The sequence below is a fragment of the Rhinoraja longicauda genome, chromosome 22 (genome assembly GCF_053455715.1).
Source record: "Rhinoraja longicauda isolate Sanriku21f chromosome 22, sRhiLon1.1, whole genome shotgun sequence".
Taxonomy (NCBI): domain Eukaryota; kingdom Metazoa; phylum Chordata; class Chondrichthyes; order Rajiformes; family Arhynchobatidae; genus Rhinoraja; species Rhinoraja longicauda.
Window position 1 is genome coordinate 20,831,446 of NC_135974.1, and position 25,800 is coordinate 20,857,245.

Consider the following 25,800-nt stretch of genomic DNA (forward strand, 5'->3'; position numbering starts at 1 on the left):
CTCTATTTCCACAGTCTTTACCAGTTCTGTTAAATGCACCCTCATTGCAAATATCAGCATTCACCCTGCTTTGATTTAAGTAAAGATGAATTGCACAAAAAGAATAAGAAATTACATTTATCTTTATGAATTTGGTGACTTTTCTTGTTTGGTTGCATATCTTGTTAAAATGAAGACTAAATCTTTGAAACCAAATCTGGGCAAAGCTCAAAGGATACAATAAGTGATGAAGCCAACAAGAATCATGAAATTCAGCAACCTAAAAACAGAAAAATAATTTCCAAAGCAGGTAAAACTTGATTGAAGCTGGTAAAACAGATTGATATGGAGGCAAGTGGAGATAGTGTGGATTGGCAAAAAGCACGGCATGGATGCGGTTGTCTGGAAGGTCCAATTCTGTGTTATGTGACTCCACGAGTCTAATATTGACAAGGACTAATCTCATCTACAGCAAGGAATTTTAGGTGTGGGTGTCTGATTCATATTCCACCCAATTTCTTTTGCATTAAAACCAATAGATAAAAAAAGACTTGATATTTAAAGGGCAAACACTCTCATCATTTGTGCCCAATTAGTATTGTTATTATCACATCCTCCCATACTAACTACAACTGTTCATCCATTGTGTATTAATACATGTCCCTTTGGTTTCCATGATATCAAACTGTACTATGTAGGAAATCACAAGCAAAAGTTACATACACAAGTCCAATGTTTCTTTGCACTCATGGCAAACCTCAGTGTCACAATATGATTTTTTTTCTCCAAAAATCCATTTGAGCAGCAGCAGCTTGATGAAATTAGACTGCAAGTTCTGCATCTTCAGCAACCAACCTCTCTCTGTAATTTCCTCAGACAAGGTCAAATTATCAAGTGGGGAAAGAAAGCATTAGACATGTAATACCACTTTTAGATCAATAATACAGAAATAATACAAAAAGCATGTTAGCAGGTTGTCATTTTTTTTAAAGCGGTGACCGAGATTGCAGGTTTGTACTTTTGTCAAATAATAATAATAATAATAATGCATTTTATTTATATAGCGCTTTTCATATACTCAAAGACGCTTTACAGAGATTTTGAGGCAATAGGGAAATGAATAAATAGATAAATAAGTAAATAAATAAATGAACAGAGAAAGGAGACAGAAGGTGAGGTGACAATAGACAATAGACAATAGACAATAGACAATAGACAATAGGTGCAGGAGTAGGCCATTCAGCCCTTCGAGCCAGCACCGCCATTCAATGCGATCATGGCTGATCACTCTCAATCAGTACCCCGTTCCTGCCTTCTCCCCATATCCCCTCACTCCGCTATCCGTGACCTTCAGTGGTTGAAGGCAGTACTGAACAGGTGAGACTTCAGCGATGTTTTGAATGTGGTGAGTGTGGAGGAGTCTCTAACGGTTTGGCATGTAGGCAGTGGCATGTTGAAAATTATTTTCATGTGTGTTCCAGCAAGACCTGCATCTGTTGATTCCACCAGTTAAAACTCTGACTGTAAAAGAAGACAAGGTGTAATTTTCTTGCCATTCAAGTACCTGCTTTGTATTAATAGGGGTATAAGTGTCGATACTGTGCTGTCATGGTAACGTGGCAAATGTCATATTTCCTTAAAACCATAGAGAATGTTTGATCAGAAACTGTCCTTTGACTGCATTTTCTAAAGTCTGCACTTTTGAGATTTTAGGCACAAAACAAAGTAAGAAAGTACCACCAAACTCAGAACAAAGGTATCACAAAATGCTGGACTAACTCAGTGGGTCAGGCAGCATCTCAGGAGAGAAGAAATGGGTGACGTTTCAGGTCGAGACCCGAAACGTCACCCATTCCTTCTCTCCTGAGATGCTGCCTGGCCCGCTGAGTTACTCCAGCATTTTGTGATACCTTCGATTTAAACCAGCATTTGCAGTTATTTTCCTACCAAACTCAGAACTTCCCCTCTGCTATCTGACTTCCGACGGTCCTTCCGTAAGCTAGGGTACAGTCCCGATTTTTCCATCCTACCTCATTGTGGACATTAAATGTTTTCTCTGGAATTGTAATGCTACAATGCAGAGAAACTACTCTGCACTCTGATATTTTTCTCTTTACTCTACCTATTGTACTTGTGTTTGGCTTGATTTTATTCATCATTTTACCTGACTTGATTGGATAACATGCAAACAAAAACTTTGCACTGTATTTTGGTACATCTGACAATAATAAACCTAAACTTAAATCTTAATATTCATCGCTTCGAGAGAGGTAGGCAAAAAGTGGTCAACTGCATCTTTTATCTCCTCATGAGAGATATTAAAGAGGTTCTTTCAGTTATAATATGTTAGTTGGGAGATAAATAGAGGAATAGCAAACATTTAACACCCTGAAGGTAGTCTGAGGAAGGGTCTCGACCCACAACGTCACTCATTCCTTCTCTCCTGAGATGCTGCCTGATCCGCTGAGTTACGACAGCATTATGTGTCTACCTTCGATTTAAACCAGCATCTGCAGTTTTATTTCCTACACATTTGACACCCTGAACTATAGTTTAGGACCTGGGATTGGTGCAAACGCCACTGAGAAAGTTATGTACCAAGACTGTCCTCTTGCAAATGTATCTAAAATATTTGCTTTACCATTCCTTGCCTACCTTTATCTAAGCAATAAATGTTAGGGACCAATATTCAATTAATATTAAAGCTTAATCTCAAGCAATGATTCAGGTGAAGGGCTTTAACACACAAAGTGAAAGGAAAACTATTCTGGTTCCATGCGCACCCATACTGGGGCAGGCCATTCAGTCCGTTGTCCATGGTAATTCTCAAAGCTATTCCATTAGTCCCAACCACTCTCATATATCGAAAACTTAGATGAGAATGTACAAAGTGTAGTGGGCCAAGTAGGCCAAAATAACGACAAGTAGGCAAGGTTAACAAAAGCGTGTTTACTGTATCTCTGGAACTCCAAAAGGGAATGAGAGTCATGCGGTCCTTGACCTTTATACTCCCGGCCGAAGTCCGCCTCCTTGGCTCGACCCATTCCCGTGCCGAGGGGTCGTGAGTGGTATGGCCCGACCCTCGGGAGCCGCCACAAAAGCATGATTAGTAAGTTTTAGGTCAAATTAAAATGGTGGTATTGTGGACTGAAGGTGGCTGCATTGGAGTATTGTGTTCAATTTTGTCACCCTGCTGTAGAAAAGATGACATTAATATGGAAAGGAGGCACAGAAGATTTACAAGGATGTTGCCAGGAATTGAGTGCCCAAGCTATTGGGGGAGGTTGGGCAGGTTTGGACTTTATTCCTTGGAGTGCAGGAAGCTGAAGGATAATCTTAAGGAGATGTGTAAAATCACAAGGGGAGTAGATAGGGTGAATGCACGGTTGTTTTCCCTCGGTAGGGAAATCAGAACTAGAGGACTTAGAAAGTGGAAAGATTTAATAGGAAACTGAGGGGCGACTTTCTCTCACAGAGGGTGATGGGCATGCAGAACAAGCTGTCTGAGGACATAAGAATGGGTACACAGATAGAAAAGGGATATGGGCCATACGCCAGTAAATGGGACGGGCTTAGATGGGGCATTTTGCTTAGCATGAATGAGTTGAACCAAAGTGCCTACTTCCTTAGTATGATTCAATAACTCTATGTCCATTGACTCCCTGCCTGATTTTCCTGGGGTAAATTACAGCTGCCAATTAACTAACTAACCAGCGTGTTTTTTGGGATGTGGGAGGAAAACTGAGCAATCATAGGGAGAAAGTGCAAACTGTACATAGACTGCACCCGAGGTTAAAATCAAACTCAGATCCTTGGAATGATGTGACAACTGCAGGAGCTATTGAACCACAGTGCTACCTGCAAGACAAATTACCAGCATTTAGTCATTCCAAAAGAATGGCTCAAACCTTCATGAATCTCAAAATTACTGAATGACAGAGAGCACCATATATGTCACCCTACTCCACCTCTCGACTCCACAGAGAGAACGATAATCACACAAATTTCCTACATAGCGGGCATTGACACTAATCAAGTGATTTTGTTTTCTATAATTGTCTGTGAGTTGTATTTTTAGGGAGTAATTGGCCTTATGATTTATGTAGTGCTCTGGGTTCTTGCAGGAACTTGGGAATGCCACATTGATGCATGCTATCGTCCCGGAGCCTACTCGAGTCTGTTTGTTTTTTACAAAAGACAATCTTGTAGAATGGTGCGTAGATTCACAAGATTTGTGGGGATTAAAGTTCCTGTCCTTAATATAATTGAATTTTGATACTTCATGTATAAAGTTAGGAAAACGCAGTCATTTGTGCAAGTCAGTCACACAATGACCACGTTTTCCTGACTAATGCCTAAAGTATCAAAATACAATTGCACAATACTGTGCTGACTGATCCAGAGTGTCTGAAACCCACATCTCTTGACAGTTCAGCAACAATCTGCAATTCCACTTCACCTCAGGACCACTTGCTCACACTCAAAATGTCTGAATGACATGTGTGATTGTGTCCATTCTAAACTTATAAAAAGACCAACAGAGAATGTCATAACATTTCCAGAATAATTTTATCTCAGCGGTTTAAACCTGTTTCCACTTTCAAACAAATTCCTCTCAGTTCTCCAAATCTGCCATCATACACTAAACTGAATTAGCTACAGAGCAGGTCAGAGGCTGGATATCTTTCACATGCTCACAGCACTAAGCCCTTCCACCATCTAGAATACACAAAGCAGGAGTGTTTAGGAAAGCTCCTCTCTTGCCCTCACCACCTGCAGTCTCTCACTACGATGCTCGCCATCCTGACTTGGAAATGTATCACCAGACCTTCATCAATGCCAGGTCTAAATCATGGAACTCCCTCCCCAGTGGCATGTGGGAGTGCCTTCACTCGAAGGACTGCAGCAATTTCAGAAGGCAACGCAGTACCACTTCCTCAAGATCAATCTAGGACGGGCAATAAATCCTGGCATTGTGAGTGGGGCCCAAATTCCAAAAAATGAATGAAAAAGAGCATTTCTGTGATATTTGAAGGTCATCATCAAGGAAATTGAGAGTTCACAGAAGGTCACCTAACCCAGAGATCAGCAGGTATGGAAGTAACAGTCATACCATTCATAACAGTCAGTAGGTGACAGGATTGGCGCAGTCCTTCACCAGTTGCTGAAGAGTCTCGTGTTCGCTGCGTCACCTCCAGCCTTTCATCAGGATACTGGCAATTCAGCCTCATGACCTGGGTGATGTCAGGCACCCTCCAGTTCTCCAGCACCATCAAGAGCCGCTGAGATATTTCAAAATACCAAGGACACCAAGTGGCCAAAGACCTCAGAGACCATCGGAAGCACCAGGGTCCCAGGCTCTGTCTGAGACACAATGACAACATGGGGCATTCAGGGAAGTAAAGAGTGGTGAGCCTCAGTTTCAAGCCGATGGAATACTGATGCTTTTTACCAGGGTAAATCTTTTAAACGTAACTTTTCTCAGGGATCACTGGCTTGATGAATCTTGACAGTGATTGTCACCTTTGTCCTGATTTGGGGCTGAGAGGTGGGGGGTGGATGAGGCCATTCCTGACCCAAGGAAAGGGTGTAGTTATCAAACATCCCCAAGGTTATCCTTGTGAACCAAAAACAAACTTCACACGCCAGGGAGGGGCTGGTCACATGCTTCCCCCCTCAAGAATACAAAATTATGGATGCACAAAATCTAAAATAGAAACAGCAAATGCTGTGATATCCCAGAAGTTTAGGCCGCATCCCATTCCTTCTATCCAGAGATTGCGCCTGTTCCGCTGAGTTATTCCAGCATTTTGTGTCTATCTTTTGTAGAAAGAGAAACTGAGTTAACGTCTCAGTCTCTTTGTCAAAACTTTTTCAGTTAACTCTGTTTCTCTACCCACAGATGCAGCCAGACCTGCTGAGTATTTCCAGCATTTTCTGCTTTTATTCTGGAATATATATATATGACTCCTGACCTACTGCAATACATCACTGACTTGTAAAAAGGTCCCACAGAAATGGCCAGGAATCTCTTTAGTTTAGAAATACAGCATGGATACAGGGCCTTCAGCCCACTGTGGCCATGCCAACCATTGATCATCCAGTCACACTGGTTCTATTGCACTTTCTCTACACACTAGGTGAAATTTGCAGAGGCTAAATAACCTACAAACCTGCATGTCTTTGGGATGTGGAAAGAAACCGGAGTACCCAGAGGAAACCCATGGGGTCACAGGAAGAACATGCAAACTCACACATACAGCACCCAAGGTGAGGATTGAACCCAGGTCTCTGGTGTTATGAAGCAGCTGCTCTATCAGCTGTGCCTCTGTGCCACCCAGTGAGGATGGGCAATAATTGCTGGCCCTGCCAACAATGCCCACAAGCTGAAATACAAATTAACAAATTGCCTTTGACAAAGTGCTTGACAAAGAAGCCCTTTCTGAACTGTGGTTATTATTGTAATACAGGAAATTACTTGAAACATCTGGAAAATTAAATATTACTGATCACATGTGTTAAGGTGTCCTGAATGTTCTTAATGATGAAACTGAGGAAATACAGTAGGAAACCAACCAATAGGAAGTATGGTAGAAGGATCCTAACGTTGCAAGAAACCAGCACAGGATATTTGTTAACTTCTCTTGGGATGTATGTTAACTTTTAGTCTGATAGTAAGTTTTAAAGACAGGACAGTATCAAGACTGCTAAGGTTATCCGCAAACTGAGCAGCCTCTGAATAATTTAACTGATCAGAACAAACATTTCGAAGGTATTTATTCACAAAATGCTGGAGTAACTCAGCAGGTCAGGCAGCATCTCGGGAGAGAAGGAATGGGTGACGTTTCGGGTCGAGACCCTTCTTCAGTCTGACCTACAAACCTGAAGAAGGGTCTGAAGAAGGGTCTCGACCCGAAACGTTACCCATTCCTTCTCTTCCGAGATGCTGCCTGATCTGCTGAGTTACTCCAGCATTTTGTGAATAAATACCTTCGATTTGTACCAGCATCTGCAGTTATTTTCTTATAGAACAAAAATTTCTATTGGTGACAGAATTAATGTGTGGGCAACACCAATGCAGTTATAATTGTAGACCTACAAAGGTGGCATGATAATAATGAAGCTGTGAGCCTAACTTCCAATGAGTTTAGGATTTTCTCCTCCACCCCCACAAACCGTTGGAAGTATTTTGAATAACACTGAATGTGAATCTCAGTAATTAAGTAACTTTAACACTATTCTTCATTTTTATTTTAAATTTTGTTTTACAAATACAATGATCAGAATTATAAAGTTAGTTACCAGTATTTAAGAAGTAACGTTCCAGGAAATAACAAGTGGACAAAAGATTGACTTAAGGTAAACAAAGATTTTAAAAGCTGCAGTCTGACACTGTTTTTGTTTGGCATATACTCAATGGAAAGATTGCACTGACTATTGTGTGTTAAAAGCAGATACATAGAATTGCAAAATCACAGACTGCTTACAGCACAGCACAATGGACTCATTGTATTCACAAAGGCTGATAACACAAGGGGTCCACATAGGCTGAGAGCAACTTGGATGTATGACTGAAAAGGATTATTTTCAAGGCTGTGGATGAAGAATGGGGGGAAAGAAATATTGCTAGTTTTTCCAGAATGCCAATATACCCACTGCCAACTGAATAGTATCTTCTTGGTCTATGTCATTCTACGAGAGATTAAATATATACATCATCAAAGTAAGTATGTGCAGAGGTTTTGTTCAACAATGCACATGTAAAATTTGACTACATCGGGAGAGGAATGCGATTACAATGGTTTCCATGTCACATTGCAGCAGAATCTCAACAAACAACCTTTGGTTGCAGACCATGCTTATGCCGATGGAGCAACTTCTGCGTCAGATTCACACAGAAGGATGCAACTCGCTGTGCAAACCATTTAGAGATTGCCTGAGAAATTAAGCCATATCATGATGAGGGGGCCTCCCACGACTCAGATATGTGGCCATACTCCTAGGAGCTCCTGCCCACAAGGTAAAAATACTGAGCTTCCCAATCATCCTCAGTGCCCTTGCACCCCAATGGACGTCTACCTCTGAAGCCCTAATTTGAGGGGATGATTCCTTCATCATCCCCTCAAATACCTCTTCAATCCTCCAGCCCAAACTTCCAGTTCCCTGATTTAACTCACAATTTGCCCTCCACCTCAAACGGCAGATAATCTGTGACCCACAATTGCTGGCTCCACTCTCCTCTGTAACCCCTGGACTCAACCTTGACAACAGATTTACCTTTGTGTGCTGTGTAACAGAATGCCAGGTTAGTTACTAATCCTTGCACTGAATTTTGCGGCAGCAAGCTCCACCCAAAGCACAGAACATGGTGACCCGCAGTGACAATATTTATTGTCTCCTTGAATCTCCAGACCATGGTCAGGAATTCCTAGTCATGGATTCATGAAGAGATCCAGCATGCAAGTAGGCCTTATGGCCCACGAAGTTCACACTAGCTAACGGCATGGTGGTGCAGCTGTAAAGTTACTGTCTTCCAGTGCCAGTGACTCGGGTTCGATTCTGACTACCGGTGCTGTCTGTACGGAGTTTGTATGTTCTGCCCGTGACCTGCTTGTGTTTTCTCCGAGATCTTCGGTTTCCTCCCACACTCCAAAGACATACAGGTTTGTAGGTTAATTGGCTTGGTATAAATGTAAATTGTTCCTAATGTGTGCAGGGTAGTGTTAGTGTGCGGGGATCGCTGGTCGGAGCGGACTCGGTGGTCGGAAGGGCCTGTTTCCGCGCTGTATCTCTAAACTAAACTAAAAACCACCCATTTATACTAATCGTACATTAGTGTCAACTCCCCGCAGATTCTACCAGTCATCAACACTTGAGAAGTAAATTACATTGGCCAATCAACCTAGCAACCCACAGGTCTTTGGGGTGTGGAAGGGAAATGGAGCACCCAGAGAAAATGATGCAAACTCCACTCGGACAGCCCCTAGGTTCTGGATTGAACCCACATCCTGGTGAGGGAGGTACTGGCTTTGTGCTGCCCCAGCAATTATCATTAATCTTATATGCAATTAAATAAATTTAAAACTATAATTCAGAGAAGAGCTGGAATTGGGAACCGGGACCAACATGGTATGAATGGTCTGATTGGTTGACACTGCCAGTCTTCAAAACCTGTGAAAAAGACTTTGTTATCAACAATAAGGGTCGGGTTAAATGTTGAAATTTCTCTAATGTTGAATAATTTCTGAATTCTATAAACAGAATTCCAGACATGGTTTTAGCAAACTCGAGATACATTGGGATACTGTTCTTTATGGCTGGAAAATCAGAGTACAAAGGTTAGAAGTCATGTTACACCAAAAAAAAGCCTAAAGGTCCCGATTAATTCCATGCAACAATGCTGGAGTGCACTCTCTGAGTGAGGATTGGTGGTACACTGGCAATATTTAAGTATCTGGTATGTATCTAGGTCCGCAATGCACAGGATATTATGGAGTGGGTGCTGTTAAATGAGATTGATATCAATGCGTTCATAAAGGTTGGTATGCACATGATGCCAGTTACCAGTTTCTGTACAGTATGTTCCAGAAAGTAAAAAATCAGCCATGATCTTTATGAATGGTGGGAGAAAGCAGCTAACTCCTTACTGCTTCTATAGCATAGAAGCAGGCCCTTCAGCCCACACTGACCATCGATCACCCATTCACACTAATCCTATGGTATCCTACATTGTCACCCCTTCCTTACACACTAGGGACAATTTACAATGGGCAATTGACCTACAAACCCGCACGTCTTTGGAATGTGGGAGGAAACCGGAGCACCCAGGGGAAACCCACATAGTCACAAGGAGAACATGCAAACTCCACACAGGTAGCAGTTGAGGTCAGGTATGAACTTGGGTCTCAGGGGCTGTGAGACAGCAACTGTACCAGCTGCGCCATTGTGCTACCCTGATCTATTTCTCATGCGGACATGAAGTTATCGAGCGATACAGCATGAAAACAGGCCCTTTGGCACAACTTATCCATGACAACCAGGTTGGCATTCTGGTTAGTCCCATTTGCCTGCATTTGGCCCATACCTTTCTGAACTCATCCTATCAATAAATCTGCCCAAATGTCTTTTGAAGGTTTTAATTGTAGCCGCTTCTATTGTTTCCTCGGGCAGCTCATTCCAGATACAGACTATTCTCTTGTGTTATGTACAATTATTCAGTAACTACATCAAAGGCAGGAGATTAAAAAAAAATTCTCATTGACAAGGAGAAAATAACCTCACTAGTTAGTTAGCTTTATCCCCAAAGAAGTGAACTATTAAAATCAATCTGTATAATACTCTTGTGATACACATTATCACCTTTTGATAAGATGTCCTCTCCCAGTAATGGATTAATCAAATGGATAAATCCTTTATAAAACAAAGAACTTTAAAAAGTTTAATAAGTATCATTTACAAATATGGCAGATTGGAATTTCAAACTGAAAGATTTGGCTAAACAGGTTTTGTATTCCTTTTCGTAAAACAGAATAAATTTTGACAACCAATAAAATTGATTTCACAGATTTACTTTGTACTAAATTAATTTCTGTTCTACTTCTATCCATTTAATGCTGTATTTAATTCCCAGAGATAGCATGCACACAATGGTGTTAATTGTATTAATATGCATATGGAACAAATAAAAATACAAGGGAGACCAATTACTCCCTCAGGTGAATTGGTGAGTAACTAGAGTCACTGATGACAAATCAATGGCAAAAGGTAAAATGAAGCAAATGTTTTTTCCCCACAGAATTATCAGGAACTGAATTATTCTTCTACACAATGGGAAAAGGTGACTGCATGAATGCTGTTGGACAGATACTTCATGATAAAGAACTTACAGAAGGTGGCTGAGCATAACTGACCTAGCAAGGAATCAATACTGACTGAACACAACAATTACCCCCTCTGCTATCAACTTGATACCTTGAAAATAAAAACAGAAAATGTTCAGCAAGTCAGGCAGCATTTGTGGAGAGAGAAACTGAGTCAAATTTCTGATTGGTGATTTTACATCACAGCTAGAAAATGTTGGAATTTAGAATAATTTTCAGCAGGGACCGCGACAGATAAAGGAAAAAGGAATAGATTAAAAAAAGACCTGGATGCAAAACGAGAGGAATTGGAAGGGTATATGACAGGACAAATACAGAACAAAAGATAGGCCTAAAAGTGGTGTAAATTGCAATACGCCTGTGACTGCTGCTCAAAGTAACATTCTGATCTGAAATAATTGAAATGTCATGTACATAATGAACCGAGGAGGTGCTCCTCCTTGAGGTCTCATTATTGTTCTTTGGAACAGTGCGGCACAGTGGCGCAGTGGTAGAGTTGCTGCCTTACAGTGCTTGCAATGCCAGAGGCCCGGATTCGATCCCGACTACAGGTGCTGTCTGTAAGGAGTTTGTCCGTTCTCCCTGTGTCTGCGTGGATTTTCTCCGAGATCTTCAGTTTCCTCCCACACTCCTAAGCACAAGCCAATTCCTCCCACACACCAAGCCAAGTCCAAAGACGTACAGGTCTGTAGGTTAATTGGCTTGGGTTTGCATACTTAGTATAAGTGTAAGTGTGTGCAGGCTTGTGTTAATGTGTGGGGATCGCTCGTCGGTGCAGACTCGGTGGGCCTGTATCCGTGCTGTATCTCTAAACTAAACTAACAAAAGTAGAAGGGCAAAGACAAAGGGGTGAAAGTGCAAGTAAGATGGAGACAAAATCACAAGCAGGTAAAAGCTCAAGGTCAAGCCAGTAGACGGAATAGAAGTGTTTCATAATAAGCTTTGGTACTGATTTTCCTATTATTGTTGCACCTCCTCTGGTCTCATTTATTTTCATTTCTTGTTCCTTTTACGCCTGTTTTTTTTTTGCCTTCCAACACCATCTCATTTGTCATTTAGTCTTTACACCAATTATGGGCCTTCCCATTGATTTCTCAATCTCAGCTTTAGTATCTTTTGCACATGGTCAAACCATTTTTGTTATTACTTCTTCAGACTGATGGAGTAGTCAGGAGAAAGCAGTTCAACTGTTGCTCTTTATGTCACTACTGCACCCTTGATGAATGGTCTTTGGCTTGAAAGGCCAACTCTGTTTCTCTCTCCATTCTTTCTATCAGGTATCTCCCTTTGATTTCATCAGTCGGTTTGACCCAGAACGTCGTTTGTCCATTTCTCTCACCGTTGAGTTCCTCCAGCAGTTTTATAAAAATCTGTGCCTTTCTGCTGCTGTTAGACCCATGTAGAGTTTCATCATTTTCAGCTTGGAACAGGTAATAAAACTAAATTACAATTAATTTCCCCTTCGGTGTTGATGTGAAATAGTGTGATTTTTGAGAGCCAGTGGCTATCATGGAAATGAAACAAGAGTTCTAAGGTCAAGTTTGAATTGACTGGGCTGCAGTGGACCCAGGAACACGAGAGTAAGCATATTATGCCTGGACCTTGAAGCCTGCCCTGCTATTCAATCTGATCTACCCAAATGCCTTCTCATTTTCAATGGTATATCTTTCAATTTAAAATCAGAAAATGCTGGAAATGCTCCGCAGGTCAAGCAATATCTGTGGAGAGAGAAGCAGAGTTAGCCTTCATTAAGGGTCTGGAAGTGTTGTAAATAGCAACAGTTATAGAGCCAGTCAGTCATACAGCATGGAAATTGGCTTTTCTCTGCTTATCTTGTTTCCCCATGTTTGAATAATATCCCTCTCTTTTCCAGCCATGTAACATATTTTAAATGTTGTTAAAGTACCTGCCTCAACTACCTCATTTGGCAGTTCCTTCCTTGTACCCATCACACTCGATGTGAAATGTTGCCCCTTGGGCGTTCTCTCTCACCGTAAACCTATCCCTTCTACTTCTTGTTTCCTGAACCCAGGGAAAAGGGTTCCCAACCATTACCAAAGAAGGCTGTCCAAATGAAAAGTACGAGCACTGGTTATGAACTAAAATTGAAATTCTCAATTCAATCAGATGCAGAGGCTCTTCCAGCAATATATTAGCAGAAATATACCAGGGATGTCCAAGTAAAAACAACTTTGTGAATTTAATCTTTAATCGAACGGAAATCTAAAAATGCATCCATTGCCAGGTAAGGTTACAGGATGACAATAACAATTTTTCATAATTGGCACATGAGACACTAATCAAGGACACAAATTATCTTGTGAGCCTCCATGGTGAACCCTTGAGGGTTGCGGACGTTAGAGCACTGGAAGTATCTAAAGAGAAGGCAGATCATTTTTTGAATGATTGGGAAATTGAGAGCTATGGATAACTGATACAGAATAGGCGTTGAGGTTTGGGTAGATCAGATTGAATAGCAGGGTAGGCTTCAAGGTCCAGGTGGCTGGTAGCACTCACAGAATGATATTGATAGATGGTGAAACTGTCATTGTCTATGAAATTCACAAATACTCAAAATCGTTGAGAAGCAAATAAAAACAGAAATAAGATAATTAACTATCAAAAGCATTAAGATAATTAACTATCAAAAAATTCAAATTAGCCATTGATATTTTGAAGCAATTCGATGCATTCAAATAAATGTCCATTGGGTTCCACCCAACCGGCCCAGGGTCAGCTGGCTGCCAAGTGGAAGATGCTTCAGGTAGCTTAAGCTCATGTCAGTGCTAAACAACAGGACTTTGACCAGGAAAGACAGGTGCACTAGAACCCAGCCAGAGGATCTGCCCCAATATGTCCGTGCTTTACCGCAATGCCTCTGATACAGCACAGCTTCACAATTGTTTAGTATAGTGGCAATTTAACTGTTGCTAGGGAAACTTTCATTTCAGATGGTGTTATTACTATTTGTTATTTTAATGTTTTAATGTTATTCTACTTTTTGCGTTCTGCTATGGATAATAAGTTGAGCCTGTGTTGAACCGATGAACAAGGTCACCTGGTCATCCAGACATTTCACATGGGTTTGATAGTGGAAAATTTTGCTGAAGCATTTAATCTTTCCTGCAAAAGGTATCTTTCCATGATAACTCGGGTATGGAAAAATATAACCTTAACAAGTAACGAGTTAATTGAGATCTGGGTCAATGTTTAGAAGGTCTTTGATTAAAAATGAGAAATTATAAATAAATTATATGAGAGGAGAAACAATTAGGCTGTTAATCATTAAGGTCTCAAAAGCACCGACTTAAGGAATGGAAAGGAAGTCTTAATTTTTTGCAATGGGTTTGGATAATTGTTTGAATAGAGACGATTCGCTGGACTGTAGGGAAGAGGAAGGATGTGCAATTAATTGGATAGCTCTTTCAGCAAACAGGCATCACTGAAACATCCAGTGAAGATGGCATCTCCAGAATATTTTCCAAAAACAAAGAGGCATTTGCATGATTTATATGGATTTCCTGTTTATATGATGATGTAACATGTCTAACCCACAGAGCGGTCTTTGCAAATAAATGAAAAAGTCAATTAGTCTTTGGCTGGAAATGAGAGGCTGCAGAGTGGTACAACCAGTGGAACTGCTGCTTGACAGCTCCCGCGAGCCAGTTTCAATTCCAACCTCTGGTGCTGTTTAATGATGTCCTCGCTTCCCACTGTGATCCCATGAGTTTCCGCTCAATGCTCCTCTTTCCTCCGAGGGAGAAAGACGAAAGAGAAGCACTCACAAAGACAAAAAATAAATAAAACAGAAGAAGCAGAAAGAAAGTAACAGAGGTCATTCTCTGTTCCTATAATGCTTTTCTTTGTCGCTCTCTTCTTTTCACATTCTGTCTCATTTCGTACGATTCTGTTGCTTCTGATCTTAATCCATTTGTTTCTCTGTTTCTCTTGTTCATTTCATTACCTCTCTCTCTTTCTGTGCTTCTTTGTCTATTCTCCCCTACCTTCACTCTCCCTCAGTTCAGTGGAGAAACAATGAATATTACAAACAGAAATTCAGAAAATGATTCAGCAACAAAAGCAAGAGAAAGAAACCAAGAAGGTGTGCAGAAAATACAATGAGGAAGAAATGGGCAAAGATTAAAGCATGACTCCTCCTGCAAAACAAATTGTTTTGCAATTCATCTTTGGATATGAAGTGGATAAAGCTTTCATGAATCGAGGTTTTCGTTGATAAAATGGTTTCAATTATCCTACTATTATTCCCATCACTCTCTCCATTTCCTCTCATTGCAATATTTTGCCATTCAGTCTGTAGTGCTTGCTTGAGCTTCGCTCGAGCTTTAGTCAATCTAAATGATATAATTAAGGCAGAAGGCAAATCTTCACGGAGCAAAGCTATCCTGACAGATTTTGCCTTGTTGCAGAGATGAAGCAAATTACTCTCAATAAGTGAGGCACATAGTGGAAAGTTAAAGCCATCTATTGTGAGCGTAGGGCATTCAAGAGACAATCTTATTTCAAGATATCTCAAAAAGATCTGAACAACACATAATTACAGGACTCTTTGCCTGTGAGCCGAAAAGTTCAATGTATAGACTGACAAACTGGATAGGGAATGAAGCCAAATGTTACAATATCTCAGTGTAATCATTGTAATCTCAATATGCCATCTGCCAAGTATATCATTCCTGACAGTACATAGAGATTTTATCTGTGCATTGATATTTTGGAGAAGGAGATAATGTTTCTCATATTTTTGAACAGGTTTGTCTGTCAGTACTAAGTGACTGCAGTAAAGATACACAAGCCTCCCATGGTTAAGTCATACATTTTGACTGTTGATATTTTACCAGACACCATGTACTTCCAAAACATTCATTTTACACATATAACTGATAAGATATTTAGAGATTTTTTTCCTGGCTGATGCGAGCTTAAAAATAGTGCATGAAAACATGGAGCTGTTTGTTCTGACGTTCTTTTCTGAGGCATCTGTGTGTGAAACTCATGCATGGGCTTGGGCATACAGAAGGCACTTACTGAGAAACTCTGCCTATTCCATGAAAGGACTTTGACCATGATATTTCACAAATCCTGCTTACAAGCTTAAACCGACTTTGGTTCCTCCTCCTAGAGTTGAGTGGAGTGGAGGACTGAATCTGACCATTGCCATTAGTGATGTAGCATGGGGATCAATGGCAACACATTTGGTCATCTCTATGGAGAGAGACAGGGCAACTTTGGAAGATATTAGACAGGAACTCGCTCAAATTGATTGGACCAGGTTGTTTCAAGGAAAAGGAACATCAAGAAAGTGGGACGAATTAAAAAAATTGCGAACAAGAGTCCAGGATGTGCATGTTCCTGTTAGAGCAAGGCAGGCGAGAGTAAGGAAGCTTGGATGATGAGAGAAATTGAGGCTCTGGTCAAGAGTAAGAAGGATGCATGGGGCAGGTATAGGCAGCCAGGATCAAGTGTATCCCTGGAGGAGCTTCGGGAACTGAGGAGCAAGCTAATAAAGGAATTCAAGATGGCAAAAAGATGACAGGAGATATTCAAAGAGACATAAAGGGAAAAAGGGTAACCAGAGAGAGAAACGGTCCCCTTACAAATCAAAGCAGTCGACTCTGTGTGGAGCCGCAGGAGATGGGCAAGGTTTTCAATATGTATTTTTCCTCTATTTTTACAGTGGAGAAAGACATAAAAACCGGGGAACTTGGGGCAGTCAATGGAACTGTCTTAAGGGCAGTCAGTATTATGGTCAAGGAGGTGCTGAAGGTTTTGAAGATGTGCCCAAAAAGATTGATAAGGGCAGAACTGTAGACATTGTACATAGGAATTTCAGCAAGGTATTTGACAAGATTCCACATGATAGGCTGCTCTGGAAGGTTAGATTCCAAGGTGCAATATCTGAGTGGATAGAAAATTGGCTTCATGGAAGGAAATAGAGAGTGATGGTGGAAGGTTGCTTTTTGAACTGGAGGCCTGTAACTAGTGGTGTACCTCAGAGTTCGGTGCTGGGTCCATTGCTGTTTGTCATCTTTATCAATAATTTGGATTACAACGTACAAGACATGATTAGCATGTTTGCAGATTACATTAAAGTGGGTGGTATTGTTGATAGTGAAGTTGATTGTCAAATGCAGCAGGATCTTGATCAGTTAGGCAGGTGGACTGACGGCTGCTTGATGGAATTTAATATAGATGAGTGTGAGGTGTTGCATTTTGGAAAATCTAACCAGGGCAAGACCTGCACAGCGAATGGCAAGGCTCTGGGGAGTGTTGTAGAGCAGAGGGAAGAAGGGGTGCAGGTACATAGTTCCCTGAAAGTGGCATCACAGGTAGATTGGGTGGTCAAAAAGTTTTTCGATACATTGGCCTTCATCAGTCAGAGTATTGAGTATCAATGTTGGGAGGTCATGTTGCAGTTGTATAAGACATTGGTGAGGCCATAAAGAGTATTATATTTAATTTTTGTCACCATGTTACAGGAGAGATTTTGTCAAGCTGGAAAGGGTGCAGAGAATAATTTTGAAGATGTTGTTGGAACTCAAGTGCCAGAGCTATAGAGTGAGGTGGAGCAGGCTATGATCTTATTCCTTGGCATGAAGGAGGATGAGGGGTGATCTTATGGAGGTGTACAAGATCATGAGAGGAATAAATTGGGTAAACGCACTGTGTCTTTTGCCCAATGTATGGGGAATTGAGAACCATTGGACAGGTTTACGGTGAGGGAGGAAAGATTTAATAGGAACCTGAGGGGTAACCTTTTGACACAAATGGAGGTGGGTATATGGAATGAGAAGCCGGAGTAGGTCAATGAACCAGGTACTATTATAATGTTTGAGATATTTGAACAGGTCCTTAATATGGGCCAAGCGACAGTAGGTGGGACTAGTGTAGATGGGGAATGTAGGTTGGCATGAACAATTTTGGCCGAAGGGCTTGATTCCAGGCTCTATGACTCTATTTTGGAGATTATGAGCTTTGTGATCAAGGAGTCAGAGTGTCACAAATTTTTGCAGAAGATGGCATGCTCGTGTTCAATACCTCTCACATCCCAGTTCTCCTTCTCGTCTAGTGAACAACATACTGATAGTTTAAACATGCCCTTTTTTTCCATTTTTGTGGTGCCTTTCTCATTTCAGGCACACAATAAACATCACTATGCCAAGCCTTGCAGCATCGAGCCTCCCAAGCCAAGATATCCCATCCCAAATAGAAAGAAATCACCACGCCACTGCATCTGAAGTCACTTTAGGCCAGACAATGCAATGGCACTAGAGGATGGGTTAAGGAAGCAATTTCCACTGGTTGAGTCACCATGCACTTGTGTAGTGGAAAAGGTAGCATGTAACTCCCTAGTGGACTAGTTCTACAAAAATCAAATGACTGCAACTGAAGAAGATTGATTAGCATGGACAAAGGGTTCTTGGGAAATTGGTGCAAAATTAGTATGTGTTGTTCCTTGCAAAGCATGCAAGTTCCTGCTCTTCATATAAGCTTTTCTGTGCATGGTCCACAATGGGAGTAAACAGCTTCATGTGACTCAGTCCACAGGACTAGGATCAGCCCAGTAACACACTAAGTGCATGGAACTGTGGGATCAAACATTTTCCACTGTAAGATCAGGATTGCATTTCAAGCTTGATTTGATCCCATTACTCATTTGAGGATGTCACAAAAAAACATGAAGTTTGTGAATCCGGGGCCTTTATTTAGTACACAGGACCAGGGACATAATTAAAGAATCTAAATATGAGAGCTAAACAAATATTAAATTAGCCGAAGATTAAATATAATGAAATTTTAGAAATTACAAATCGGAAAACTGACTAATTTCAAACTAAATTCCAATTTGCAGTTCTGTTTTCATTGATGCTTAACAATATATTGTTATGACAAATATATAGACCAATAGGTTAGATGTGACATCAAATTACCAGATGGATTAAGCGCCATATTACATTACTTTTTTGAAATTTTACTTTGATCACTACATATAATTGTATAATCAGTAATGCTCTCCATGCACAAGTTCAACTTCATTCTTTCACCCTTGACCAAAGACATACATTTTCCCTGGTGTTTCTACTCATAGATTATTAATAAATATATACTTATAAGTGACCTAAAGAAAGCAAGGTTTTACTTCCATTTTTGAAGCATGAAATCAGTCCATGCTATATATTTGGCAGAACCTTTGGCCAGCTTCCTGGCCTCATCTTCACTGGCAGGGCAATGTTGACCACATGGGTGCCATCATGTGGAGAAATCAGAACAGGTCGTGTCCACAACACCGCAGAATACAACTCTGGACAGCTTGTAAAATATGCATCCCGGCTTAACCACCAGTTAAAGCTGTCAACAGCTTTCTGACATTCAGAAACATTCTTAAGCCAACAACAACAACAAAATTAAATTATCCAACAATATATTTTTTTAAAGCCACAAGAATTATTTGAAACAATTATATAATGACTAAACCAAATTTAGTCCCTTGCAGCCATTCCTCTGACTCAAATGAACAGAGACCTTCAACTTTGCACACTGCCATTGAACTCTTGATAAATCCAGTGTCACACTACAATTAGGGAGAGCAACCAGCATTTCTGGGTGCCACTGTTGCATTCACATACACACGAGTCATTGGTGACCTTTTCATTGGGGAACCTCTGACAGTTCCTTGCAGAGCTTCCAGCAATTACAGGCAGTTCTATGACATGAAGTTGTATACTTAAGAAACCTCATAGAAAATCTTGTTATTAGGAAACCTAATTATAACAACTGTGTCATGAGGGGAAAGTGGGGTTGGGGGCTTTAACTCCGACTTGCAATGACCCAGTTATTTCTTCCACAGGATATTCAAAAAGGTATTTTTAATAGCTATGTTTATTTTTGTTCCTGCATGTTCAATTACTAAAGGCTGTATGCTACATTGTTTAATAGAGTATCATTGTGCAAATGCCAATAGAAACAATTCTTGTCAATTTCAATGCCAATCTGTGGTAAGCTGTGTTCTGAAAAGACAATGGGTACTGCAGGGATATTCCGTGGAAACAGTTTTCTTTCCCCAGAACTGTTTTTGTTTTGCCAGGACAATCTTTTTTCTTCTTGTCAATTTTCAAGGTAACTTTTAAGTGATTCTCATGTTCCTGATAGAAATCTTGTTATAATCAATTTGGCCCCCATAATAATAGTGTTCCCCAATTCAATTGCATTATATCCTAGTCACTTTATGAAAACACTCATTGTAGCAGAATTATCCGTACTTACAAAACTCATACCACTAGGCTGAATGCCTCTTTTAAGTCTGTAAATGGGCAAGATGATACAGTGTCATAGTGATGCTATGACTTTAAAGGCTTTAATCCCCAGCTCCATGTTTGTATAAGCATATGAAAACAATTGGCAGGAAGAGACCAACTGGTTCATTAGATCGAACTTGATATTCATGAAGGTTGGAGCTTTGTAATCAGACAGCTCCTATTCCCTGTTGACTGCTTTCTGCTAAAATTATTTAGCTAGGTACTTTGATTTTATCTCCTTTTGTATGTTCATTGCATGTAACAAAATAAAAAAATACTGGTTCTTTATAAATGGACTTTCTATTACATTGTATATAGAATGCAAAAGTAATTGCCCAAATGAGTTAATTTTATATTGGAGGAAATAGAATACTTCAGGCAAATAAGATAACCACACATTCAACATGTTATGAAGATCAAACTTCAAATGTACGTTAAATACAGTGGGAGTTAGTGACTGAACAAATAACCTTGCACAGGATAGGACCCAGAGTTGATACTTGAAACCTTACTGTACTGATAATAGTGTTTCAGTTTTAACCTTGCTAAAGATTGCTTGCATGCCTATCATTATACCACAGTCGCACGTTAAGTAAAGGACTTTCTCTCATAATAGCATTCATTGGACTGCAAAATGAAAGGTTAAAACATCAACAAACCAAATCCATCAAAATCTCTTGAAACACAAAGTATATACTGGATGGCATTCGCTGTTCAACAGAAATTAATAACATTGATTTGGGATATTCATGGCGATGCCAACTTTAATTCGCAAAACATTTCAGACCATTTTGGAAAAGTGTTTTTTTCTGACCATCTCAAGATTCACAGGGCAACTTATTTCTCATTTTATGCAACCCTTCCCCTCATAATTAAAAGCAAACTATAAAGTATTATCTTATAAAACAATGTGCCAGTTCTGTTTTTCAACCCACTGCAGTGTAATGAAATTGAAGTTTAGTGGGAGCAATTACAGCACTCACATTAAGTACAGTCATAGGAACAAAGAACGTAAGAGCTACAATTATTCAAAACCATCTATGCTCTATGTTATACCAGCTTTCTGAAACTGAATTATAAGGCATTGACTCGAATTACTTCATTCTAGTGTCAAAAATATATGAAGGCACAGAATATCAATAGCACAAGTTCATGTTTGGCACTGATTTATGCAACATTATGTTTTTTATTCACAAAATCACCTTAAGCTTTTTTAGACATCGGCTGAAATGTAGCTGCCATTTACTTTCAACCAAGGCCAAAAGCCAATTTACCTCGTTGAGTATCAACCTGTAGCTAAGTATAAACTAATGTCATTAACACAGTTCATTGATGCGAGAGTTTCATATTCCTGCTATGCTGTTAGAATCCAACATTCCATTTGATACCACTCAATTCAATCAATAACTTCGCTTCATACTCCTTGTAGCTGCATCATGGATTTCAATTATTTTCTGAATGGCTGCTGGAGATTGCCTTTATATTAAAGTCAGCTCAGAGAATCGGGTACTCATTGCGCACTACCCTGAAGGTGTCTTTCCTACCTGGTTTTGGAACTTGAGATGCAGCCGGCAGAGAGCTGTCCTTGTGCTCAGACAGTTCTGGTGCTTCATTTCCATTTGAAAAGCTGCCTTCTTTTCGTGCTCCTGATATGTTAGCTTGAGCCCAAGCTGCTTCCTCCTTTCCATGGATTGAGGTGACTGTGAACCTCTTGCTCATCTCGCAGGGAAATGAATGAATAACAGAGCAAAATAAGCGAAATGCCTTTAAAATAACATCAGACCAGACCACTACACCCAGTTGCCTTCTTCAGCATCTCAGCACAAACTGAATTGAATGCTACTCTGCTTTCAGTCCTCTCTGGGTCTTAGTGCCCAACCTGTTCACTTGAGGCTGAGTAAATAAGAAAATTCAGCAGAAAAGAAGCTGCTTTGGAAATAACTTTGTTCCAACATCTTATTGGTATCTATTGCAATTGTTCTTTTGGTTTGGTTTTCTGAACATTATGAGTGAAAGTAAGTAATTAAATCATATAAGTGATATAAACCTATATTGAAGTGCTGTTTTTTAAAACTTTTTCTATGGATGCAGTCCTTGTGGGTTATTACTGGCTGTTTTTAATCATTCTTAATTACCCCTGAACTCTGGTTAAGATTGAATCTCATTCATGGGTCTGGAGTCACACGTGACAAAATGTTGACATATAAGAGGTTGTCAGCAAGATCAGAGGCAGATAAAAGAAAAAGGAAAAGAAAGAATAAAAAGCCTGTGACAGGATGCAAAGTATGAGGGTTTGAAAGAGAATACTAATAAGATTAACGGAAACAAAAGATGGGTGTAGAGATGGTATAAATGGAAATACTTGAATCAATCCATGTACCTGCTGCCCAAAGTAAAAGTGGGTTGTGATTTCAAGATGGTAAACTAGAAAACTCCTCTGTGTCTAAAGATCAGGTGAGGTACTGTTTCTTGAGGCTTCATTGATGTTCTTTGAATATTTCACAAAAGGACACAAGGTGCTGGAGGAATTCAGCAGGTTAGGCAACATCTCTGAAGAACATGGATCAGTGATGTTTCGGGTTAGGACCCTTCTTCAGACAAATTAAGAGGAGGGATGAGAAAGCTGGAGAAAGGGATGCAGCTACAAGGAGTTCAGCAAATGTATTTCACATAATTTTTAATCTTGATTCTGCTATTGCTGATTAGTCAGAGGTATAGCGTCCAACAGCACGGAAACAGGCCCTTTAGCCCAACGGGTCAATGCTAATCCCATTTTGTTTTCCCCGCGTTTTCATCAACCAACACCATCCCCACCCCTCTCCCCACCCCGCTCCCTCTGTTCTACCTCTCAGCCAGATGGTAAGGGCAATTTATACTGGCCAATTAATACTATTATTATACCTCATTGAGTTGGACAGTACAGAAATTGGTGCTTCAGCCCATGTCAACCTTTCTGCGCATTCATTATAATCCCTTTTACCTACAATTAGAATTATATCCCTCTATGCTTGCCCATTCAAATGCCTGTCTAAATGCTTTTTAAAAGTAGTGATTGTATCAGATTCCACTACCTCTTCTGGAATCCGTTCCAGGTTTTAAATACTCTGTGTAAAAATGCTTTCCTTTTAAATCTTGTTGAAACTCCCTCCAGTGCTGTCACATTGATCCTGAAGAGTGGTGACGAGAACTACACACAATACTCCAGATGCTGCGTAACCGGTGTTTTGTATAGTTGCAATATAATGTTTCAACTCTTATTTTGTATGCCCCAAACTATGAAGGCAAGAATGTCATATGTTTTCTTCAATGCCCTTTCAGACTATGTTGCCACTTTCAGGGAATTATAGACTTGGATCTCTAAGTCTCCCTTATTCTTTAGTACTGTAGGATGGCACAGTGGTGCAGCGGTAGAGTTGCTGCCTTACAGTGACAGAGACCCGGGTTCAATCCTGACTACGTTTGTACCTTCTCCCCGGGTGGGTTTTCCCCGGGTGCGTGGGTTTTCCCCGGGTGCTCCAATTTCCTCCCACACTTCAAAGATGTACAGCTTTGTAGATTAATTGGCTTGGTAAATTTGTAAATTGTCCCTAGTGTGTGCCTGATTGTGTTAATGTGTGGGAATCGCTGATCGGCGTGGACTCGGTGGGCAGAAGGGCCAGTTTCCACGCTGTATCTTTAAACTAAACTAAAAAGCAAAACCATTTACTGTATATTTCCTATCATTATTTGACTTTGCAAATTGCATCAGCTTGCACTTGTCAGGATCAAATTCCATCTGCCAATGTTCCTTCCAAATCTCCATCTGATCTATATAATACTAGAGCCAACCTTCCTCGTGATTCATTGTGATGGATAATCGTTACCCAGGCCCAGGTGCCTTATGGATGACCTTTGTTTTCTAGCATAGCAGTAGAAGCTTCTAAGTTTAAAATACATATTGTTAATGAAGATAAAGTTCTGGCCAAAACAGTTTGTCCACCGTGTTGACTTAGTGAAGAAAAACAGCACCGCCCCGGCGACTTTAGGATTATGACTCACCAGTACCAAGAACTGATTTTTAAAAAAGCATAAGATTCACAGTAACCTTATCAACAAGGTGATGTTAGTAAAAGAAAAATACCGCCCATGTTGAACTAATTTACTCACACCGTCTATTTGGCATGGTCAATGTACAGTAGTTGCAAGTCATCACATACAGATGATGTCAACTGGTAGAAAATCAGTATAAATGTTAGAAGACATTGAATGTGGTCAGGAATTACAGAGAAAAGAGGCATAATTCATGCCACAGCCAAACGATTTGTTCATCTGCAAATTATTGGTATGCTTTTCCAGTACTATAAGTATTATACTTGTGTTTTGAAAATCCTTTGTCAATTATAACCTTTGTGGAAATTACCCCCTAGAATTAAACATGCTTAATTTAAATATATAATTGTGTTGGCTGTGGATATCTCCTTGGTTGGGAGAGGAGACCCACCACTCAAAATAGTGATTATTGGCAACTAAATTCATTCAGAAAAGAGACTAAGGCACTAAAGTAAATATAGGTTGATAGAGTATAATCTCCCTCAAGTGCGGGTACTAGTAGATACTTAAGACTGGTAGGGCTTAATGTCTTGACAAGCTTAGGACTCTAGAAGGGGTCTACCCAATATCATCACACCACAAATTTTCATTTCCTCATTATTTCCATATTATACAGAATGGGAAATGGGAGAAAGAGGACTAAATGTATTTTTTGAATGTTAATGGGGAAGCTAAACATATACACATGGATCATTTGTCATTTGATTATGTACAATGTTACATTATGTGACTCAGATTCCATTTATCTGAAGCACTCTGTGGCTTTTGCAAAGCTTTTGCAAAGCTTTTGCAAATCAAACCAAAGAAAGGAAATACTGACTGTTTATTTCAGGTCTAGGTAAAAGGATTCAATTTCCTGTGCAATGCAGTCAGTTCTTCTTTAGAAGCTGACCCAGCTGTTATGGATTTTTGCATACATTTCTGTGTTCTGACATTCCTGATTTATCTTTAATTTCATCCACATAAGCAAAGATATAGGACATCACTCCACAGTCAACCCTACATCTCCCAAATGGTAGAAACTAGGAACTGCAGATGCTGATTTACAAAAGAATACACAAAGTGTTGAAGTAACTCAGTGGGTCAGGCAGCATCTCTGGAGAACATGGACAGGACTCCAGGACCCTTCATCAGATTAATTGTATGTGGAGAGGAAGAAAGGTTCCAACTGGAAACGTCACCATCCATATTCTCCAAAAATGGCTGACCTGCTGAGTTACCTCAGCACTTCATGTTTTCATTTCCCAAATGGTTACAGGTAATGAGGATGAAGACTTGGCCAAAAATGTTTTAGCAAATGGCATGAATTGGGATAAACTATTCATAAGAATGAGCAGAATTAGATTGCCTCCTTCAAGATTCATTTTTGGGACCAGAGGAGTATATACCTGGTACAAACATTTCTTTCCTGTTCAATAAACATAAGGATGAATAGTGATATCATTAGACATTACTGCATATTATGTTAAACAGAGGCATTGACAGAGTGAGTAATAGTGGACCATCTCACTCAGCAAAAAGAGCCGGTGCAGGATGCACCA

The 25,800-nt window shown here is 40.1% G+C and overlaps 1 protein-coding gene across 1 annotated transcript in view; it reads right to left on the minus strand.

The window, feature by feature from the left end:
• The window catches only part of LOC144604477 (solute carrier family 12 member 5-like), a 640,130-nt gene extending 618,140 nt beyond the window's left edge, over positions 1-21,990 (minus strand). Inside the window, exon 1 of the mRNA XM_078418946.1 lies at positions 21,715-21,990. Within this exon, the coding sequence (XP_078275072.1) occupies positions 21,715-21,889 (175 nt within the window). The 5' untranslated portion in view covers positions 21,890-21,990. The remainder of the gene's footprint in view (positions 1-21,714) is intronic.
• Between the last annotated feature and the right edge of the window lie 3,810 nt (positions 21,991-25,800).